The 7,780-nt window shown below is 37.1% G+C and overlaps 1 protein-coding gene across 4 annotated transcripts in view; it reads right to left on the reverse strand.

Annotated features, from left to right (window-relative positions):
• Positions 1-246: 246 nt before the first annotated feature.
• The window catches only part of LOC140340048 (uncharacterized), a 115,703-nt gene continuing 108,169 nt past the window's right edge, over positions 247-7,780 (reverse strand). For all 4 annotated transcript variants that reach the window (XM_072425021.1, XM_072425023.1, XM_072425019.1 and 1 more), the window contains 5 exons: positions 7,681-7,760; positions 6,614-7,438; positions 4,154-4,334; positions 3,192-3,339; positions 247-1,372 (listed from right to left, as the gene is read on the reverse strand). In XM_072425021.1, the coding sequence (XP_072281122.1) occupies positions 1,068-1,372; positions 3,192-3,339; positions 4,154-4,334; positions 6,614-7,438; positions 7,681-7,760 (1,539 nt within the window). In that variant the 3' untranslated portion in view covers positions 247-1,067. The remainder of the gene's footprint in view (positions 1,373-3,191; positions 3,340-4,153; positions 4,335-6,613; positions 7,439-7,680; positions 7,761-7,780) is intronic.

Raw genomic sequence — 7,780 nt, forward strand, 5'->3', positions numbered from 1 at the left:
AGGCTAGAGAGGATACACGTTCATCAGTGAAGCTAAGTGATCTAGCAATCCTGGAATGAATCTGGTCCAGTATTCAAAACATTTTCTAGCAAATGACTTTTATGAAATCCATTCCAGGTTTGCTGGATCTCCCAGCTTCACTGATGAAAGTGTATTCTTTTCTAGGCTTGGAAAGCTTTAAGAAATCAGGCCCAATTACTCAATTAACATAAAAATATGTTCACAAAGTAAAAACAGCACCAACCCTTTTATAACCAAGATGACTTTTACCGTAGTAAAAGTTCTACATTTTATTCAATATTACACCAGAAATTGAAAGTTCTACCAATTTTGTGCATTTTCATCAGTAAAAAAGTCAAATACATGTGGTAGATAAAAATGTTAATTCTCAACTACTTCGAGATGCGTTTTTTACCTGAAATACCAAGGCAGAAATTGATTTTCTTATGTGTAAAATGATAATAGTAATGAAGAAAAACATTTTTTTTGGAAATATACAGCATGTAAGGCAAGAGGTTGCACATTATTTGAACTAGAAATGACAGAGTGCATTCTCTGTTTTATAATGAAAACCATTTCAGAAGTCAGTAAATTTATTACAAAAAAAGTTTTTTTTCCTTTACTCAAAAAAGTGCTAGACGCTCTTGTGACTTGCTGACAAAGCAGAATTCTAAATAGCAAGAGCCGGATACGATGGAACTGTCTGAGTGGTGATCATGCTAAGTATGCCATACCAAGCATTTATCCGATCTCCTATGACAATTAAGCTCTGCAGTTGTGAACCTTGTTCCCAGCTCTAATAACGGCTGATTAAACCAAGCAACATATTCAAAAGGACAACAGCATCCATCTAATCAAAGGTCCAGATTATTCCTGAATATTTCATGTCACGTTGTTCTTCAGGCAGAGGTATAAATCAGGGATGATTGCAGGTATAACCTTTGCTTGGAAAGATACATACGGATCGAAAAGCAGAAGTAATGGGAGATTTCAGGACATTAAATCTACTGCTGCCTGCAGTCGGTAAACAGTCATCTCCTGAAAAGAATTTAAAAGAAATACAAAACTCAAACTGGGAGGATTGCCGCTCCGCAGTCTTCCGGTTCTGTATAGTAAGAAGAGTTTGTGTCTGAGTGGTGGATTGCAAGAGCTTCTTTGCTCTCCAGATTTGGCTCAATAATTACAGGCTTCTCAAATATTTTCTTTTTACATGTTTCAGGACAGTTCTGCACATAGATGACTCTGTTGTAAGCTTTTAGTCTCTTCCATAGCTGGATGTACACTTTACATTGCACATACATGAACAACAGTCCTCCAGTGAAGCCAATCGCTACCACAACTAATTTAGTCCAAAACGGCCATTCCAGGATACCTGTAAAGATAGAAGGGACACAAAGTAAATACATATACCAAGCTTTTCATCATCTTTAATAGGAAAGACCTACAATAATAGCAATCTTCAATAGACATGTGAAGAATGCAAATATGGAATGACTACAAGGCTATTGTTCAGCATCAAATGTTTGATGTCCCTGAAGTGTTAGGCTTTTAATTATGGCTCCACGTTTGTGCTACTTATTTGTGATAATCCTGCGACAAATGTTGGGAATGTGTACACTTTTAGGGGAAATTAGCAGCTCTGTATTTAACATATGTGTCAGTTAATAATGAATTAGGTTAGGGGGTGTCACCAAGCAAATTATATTATAAAGAATTATAGGAAATGTTGAGATGAGTCAAAATATAAAGTTATATATTAGTTATTAACATCATCATTATATAATAGTTCATGTAAAATTAAAAAGAAAAAACAATGTTTGCTTTATATTCAATGCTACTTCTAACACTATAGATCAACAAAAAAATGTGCTTCCTCAATACCATATTCCAGTGATAGTTTTTACTAAAATGGCTGCATGATACCAGGATGTGGAGCTTGTATATTAGAGTATAATCCTTCAGGAGTGCCAAGGACTGATGTAAGGATATATCTAGCTATCTATATGGGCTGTTCTCAGAAATTTTTAACAACACTGATTAGCAGGCAGTATGTTCTTCCTCACATATGTTATATTTGCCATTTTCTCATAATTATTGGAGTGGCCATAGCCCTTAATCAAAAGCACGATTCTTTAAACCGAAAAAAACTTCTGCACCCAGCCCAAACATTTCATAATACTGAGTACATATTAGCAATCTGTAACTGGAACAAGCCTGCCCACAACCCGCACGTTTTATAACACTTCTGCATTCAGTAGATTCTTGTGAATTGAAAGTGATAACCATTGGAGAAATAAATTGTTCTTTTTAGTGTTCATGAAAATAAGCATTCGTTTTTGAAAATCATTCCAAATTCTGCTAATACTGAAAGGTGAATTTTGCAAAACCTTCAGTGTCATCACTGCTCTGATTTAGTAAAAAATTGGGAAGACAAAAAGAAATATATTTTCTGCTGTCAAGTAGTGGTATGTTAATACAAGCACTTGAAATTTGCTTTGTGTTTATTACCTTAATAAAGGTTCAACTGTGAATGTAAATTGTTTTTTTGTACTTATATATGGAGCTTGATGTGTTATAATAAACTTACTATTGCACATGTAAGTAGACAGGGGAGATAAGATATGGGTATACAGTGTTCTCCCCAGGCCCTTTTGGCCAGGTGCACCATCTGGCACTTTCCAGCAATCACCCGGCCGTTTTTGGGTGGTTACTGATTAATTGGGTCACAATACAGGGGCCACCACCCACCTACAGCTTCTTACCACCCAGCTTAAGAATACTGGGTATATATACCCGTGTATATAAAAACATAAAGTCGTATAAGACCAGCGATCCTGTCCATTTACCTTTCCACCCCTTAATGGATGAACCTGTTAGATGTTGCTCCCTTGCTAGTGAGTACGATTTTGCAGTATTTTGGGACAGCAAGAAGGCTAATTCCCCAGCAAAAAGGACTGCCTGGTAATTGTGCATTTTGGATGTTTGGATGATCAAACCAGGCTTTGATTTTGTTTTTTTGTATTATTCCAATAATCCCTAACTTGGCCAACCTCAGGTTCAGAAAGACAACAAAACAAGGTCAACTTGTAATGAAAATGTTTGTGATGTTTTATTGAAATACGGCTGTTTGGGTATTTCCCATTCATTCGCTTATTTGTCTGCTGAACCCAGGAGCAGAGCCTCATACATACCTGTGGTTTGGCCCAATTTGATCTCTTCAGCTGTTCGGTCAATAAGAACATATAATGACCAAACAACACAGGTGATTGCAATGATGTGGAATGTTACAGAGCACATGATCTTCCTCCGTTCACTCGAGGTCATCTGCAGCTTTTCCCACTACAAAAATAAGAAGGCTTTAAAGTTTCACAGGATCATTTTTATTCATGACTTTACAAGTTATGATAGTCCAGCTGCTGTATTCCACAGTTCTCATGACCCTCTGATCCTCTGGTATTTGGCTGTTATAAAGTTTATTGAGATTAATTTCTTCCTAAAGAAGCAGAGAAAGCAAGGTCTGCCTTTTTTTATTTTTAACACCCGGCCTCCTCACTATTACAAAATCTCACCAATATTTTTCTGAAAAAATTTTCGGCAATACTGAGTAGTCCAAATTGAGCATGATGGCACTACTGCAATGCTCCAGTAGCATCTTCTTACAAGATTTGGGTACTCTGAATTTTTTCTTTATTTTTTGCAAATTTTTTTGATAGTTTGTGCTGTGTTTTGGCATGGGAGGAGAATAACCTGAGTAAATAAATAACCTGAGTAATTAGGTGGACATTTTTTGTCTTCTCCCAACTCTGTGAATGGACAGTGAGAAAGTGGCAATGCACTGCTGAGCTCATCTCACTGTCACTATGCTCTCTTAATTTGCTCCTTGTGATGCTCATCACTTCCTCCTTCTGCTTTACAGGACCTGAGAAGGCTCATGCCAGGTTAAATGTGGGTACTTACACTGCTTGCATTACAAAAAAATACATTTTGAATACATTTTGTGTCTTTTAAATCTGCGTGGTGTTCAGCTTTAGCCACTCGTTCTGTAATCCTATACTAAAAGAACTGTGAATATGTAATCTATTATTAATTATTTCAGTAGGATGCCTTTCTACCTTCATACATCCGGTCTCTTCTGCAGAAGAAAAATACTTACTTTTCTTAAAGGCTTTAATTTGGTTTCCATAATGAACTCAAACTTGCAAAGTTCACAGCATCGAGTATCGGAGCTCTTGATCCATTGCTGGAGGCAAGCTTGGTGCACAAAGTGAAGACTTCCTGTACAGTGACAGGGTGTTATCAGTGGGCTTTCATCATCACCTTCACAGTGACATATCCTGAATTAAAAATAAGACACTCAGTGTAAAGAATTTGGTTGAATTTTTGTAGCTTTTCCAAGCCATATCAGTGAAATAGAAAATTAAAAGCAAGAAAAAAAGGGGACAAAGTAGTCCTGGTACAGCATCTACTTGGTCACATGCTCAACTATGTTCGATTCTAAGCAAGCCACTACCTTTGCAGATACTGAAAGCCAGGATTTTTAGTGAACTGTGTGCTAAAAAAAGATACAAATAAAATCATATACTAGTTCTGACTTTTTCCTAGCTGCTGCAAGAATTTTTATACTTTCAGGTGTGTGAAGTCCATCACTTGCAGTGGTTTCTCCCACCAACTTGTACATCAATTCAGGATTTACTTATCGATGGGAGGAACCACAGCCAGCAACAATGGCAGTAGGTAGCCAACCCATCTAAATGTGGTTTACATGAACTTTGAGGCTACATTTTCTCTAACGATAACTTTGCTGGCAGAACTACTGACTGCTAATTCTGACCTCCTTCTGAATATGCTGAACTCCTGTACAAGGTCAGTAAAAGCACAGAAAGTACTAAAGCCATTGGAGCCAATGGAAGCCTCCCGGTACCACAGATTTTCTTCTAAAAACAACATCAACACAAAAGGAAGCTTACAAGTAATTGTACATAAAAGAAGTACACCATGTACTGAGATTAGACAGTTGTAAATATCTGCAAAGAAATATTGACAACAGAAAAAAAAACAAAGTCTTTTTGCTCTTAGCAATCTGAATATGTGTCAACATAACTGGCCTTTCATTACATTTAGAAATGAATTCAGGATGGACAAAAGGAGGGATCAAGAAGCAAGTGGAACCATAAAGCTCAGCAACAAATTTCCATTCAAAATAGACATATTGATGCCCCATTAAGAACATTCATTTGAGATATATTCTTACATGATATTCAGATCCACAGAAATTTTATACACATAGTAAAAATCTTTAGGGGGGCATGGTAACATTTAAAAAGCCATCCAAGCCTTGTGTCATTTGGGCTAGCACAATCAGAACAGCTTCTGGACCAGCCTTAGATGGCATCTTAAAAGCTTATCCACCAGACCCCTAAAGAAAACAAGCTGTAGTAGTCTACTAAACATTTTTCTAAATGCTACAAAGGTGCAGTCCCAAATTAAGGGGTTTGTAGGCCATACATTTGAGAGCCTTTTATCTCTCCCTGTATAGGTTAAGCAGAATACGATTTGATCTCCTAGCTATAGTCCAAAGGGAAACATCACAGCTAAATTGTTGGTTAGTATCAGAAGGCATTTGGAAATGCTGTGTTTCTGTAAAGGTCAAAATTTAGAAGGTTAGGAAGAAGAGTAGAAGCAAGAACGTCTACTAATGCAGGGTAGGCATTGCTAAGTAAAAGTTGTTAAAGTTTTAGAAATTAAAGGGTAACTGTATTTAAAACACATTCAATATGTCCAGTAACAACCTTCCTTTACCTGTGCCTATAGAGCCATCATTAATGTCTCAGGATAATAAAAACCTTGTTATTTTTGTACTTACTGCAGATAAGGAGGGAAACATGTAAAATGTATTTTATTTAACATTGTGCATTTTGAACCATCAATGATAATTTATATGGTGTACATACGTATGTATTTTGTGCATTAAGTGGAGATCATCATTTTCTAAGACATTCAGTCCAGCAATAAGTTTACCAAAGGCCTGCTCATTTAACTATCACAAGTAATTTCACACAAGCAATTGTGGACTGTAGAAAACTTTCCTGTCCTTAGTTTGATGGCCTTTATATGGACTGGGCTTATACTTAGACTGTCTATTTCTAGCAGTTTGTGATCTCCAATGAACACCTGAGTTTAGTGCAGAAAAAAAAAACATTACTGATAGTTCCAGGTAAGGAAGATATTGAATTAGAAATATATAAGGAGGAAATGCTTTTCTTGTCTGTAGTCTAGAGACATAGACTATGTGGATGTGTACAGTGGCCTGACCCATTGACAACTGCTCTTAAAGTATAATAAAAAGAAAATACAAAGGTAATAGGTCGTACTTGCAAAGGTGCACATTATTCCTGGACATAAAAAGGCTTATGTGATTTGAAAATACAATTGTCAATTAAACGAGCTATACAAAAAAATGGAATAAGTGAAACTGTGAACAAAAATATTCACATATACGGTTGTAAATGGAAGCTAGCATTCAGCAATAATTCAATGCTAATGTTTCCGTTTGACTTGTTTTGGGACTGCACCTTAGATGAGAAAGTGGAGAATGGCTCCTCTGTAAACCGACCTGCATAAATCCCCAGATGCCGAGACAGGGGAAGCGGGGGGAAGTTTTTTGGAGGGGGAAGGACATTCGAGGTCGCTGTCCTCAACTGAACACAGAGGCGCTCTTGGTTCATATGGATCTTCTTTGACTGGGACATTGTCCTCAAACACATCATCATCCCCCATATCAACAGAACAAAAGTCAGTGCTTCCCAGAAGCATACTAGAGGAGGTACCAGCATTGAGACTTCTAGAATAGGCATCATGCTCTTGGAACATATGTAAGCTATGAGCGCTTGAGCTTGGGGAAAAGGAAAATATGTAGTGCAGCAAGGTTTTGCTTTTTGAGGACTCACTGTCTGCCTTATCGTCCATAAGAGGTATGCATACAGATCCAAGACTAGCATCCAGACTAGGAATATGCAATGGATTAGATGAGACAGAATGACCACACATGACATTAGAGCTGTTTAGGACAGGACTAGGAATATTAGTTCCTTTTTCTAGAAACATAAATTTGTTCTTTGAAAAATGATGATCATCCACGGGCAGCAATTTCCCCTCTGAGCTAGTTCTTTCCACAAAATCGCACTTCTCGATTGAATTCACTGCTTTCTGGTCCACATCATTCAGCGATTTAGAGAATGGAAAGGCAGATTTGGCCTTACAAGGCTTGATGATGTTGCCAAAGCTCCTTGTATTGGAAGGGTCCTTCGCGGAGCCATCTTGACAAATTATAGTCACAGTGACCCCTGGTGATCTAGAACTCTGGCATTTGGGGTTTTTCAACACAACAGCAGACTGCACTGGACTTTGATGACAACATTCAGAAAAAACAGCACTGGAACTGCATGCAGAACAGTGAAAAAAGCATAGAAAGTAAAAAAGGAATGGCAAGAGAAGATCATTGTGTTATAACATGACAGAACAAACAGAGACAACATGGTATGGAACAGGATGGACAACACATAACTAACTCTACCTAAAAGGTCTTTTTTTCTACAGTTTAAACTTAATTATTTGAGCTATTTTTTTTTATTTATTTTTTTTTATTTAAGATTAATACAAAAAATAATCACGCTTTAGTACCTGCAAATATCTTGACTGGAGGGAGTCACTGATGTCCGAGGAAAGCTATTTGGTGCGGTAACTGAAGTTGGGCTTCCTGCCTAAAAAATAAATGAAAAAA

Source organism: Pyxicephalus adspersus, chromosome 10, assembly GCF_032062135.1.
Source record: "Pyxicephalus adspersus chromosome 10, UCB_Pads_2.0, whole genome shotgun sequence".
NCBI lineage: Eukaryota > Metazoa > Chordata > Amphibia > Anura > Pyxicephalidae > Pyxicephalus > Pyxicephalus adspersus.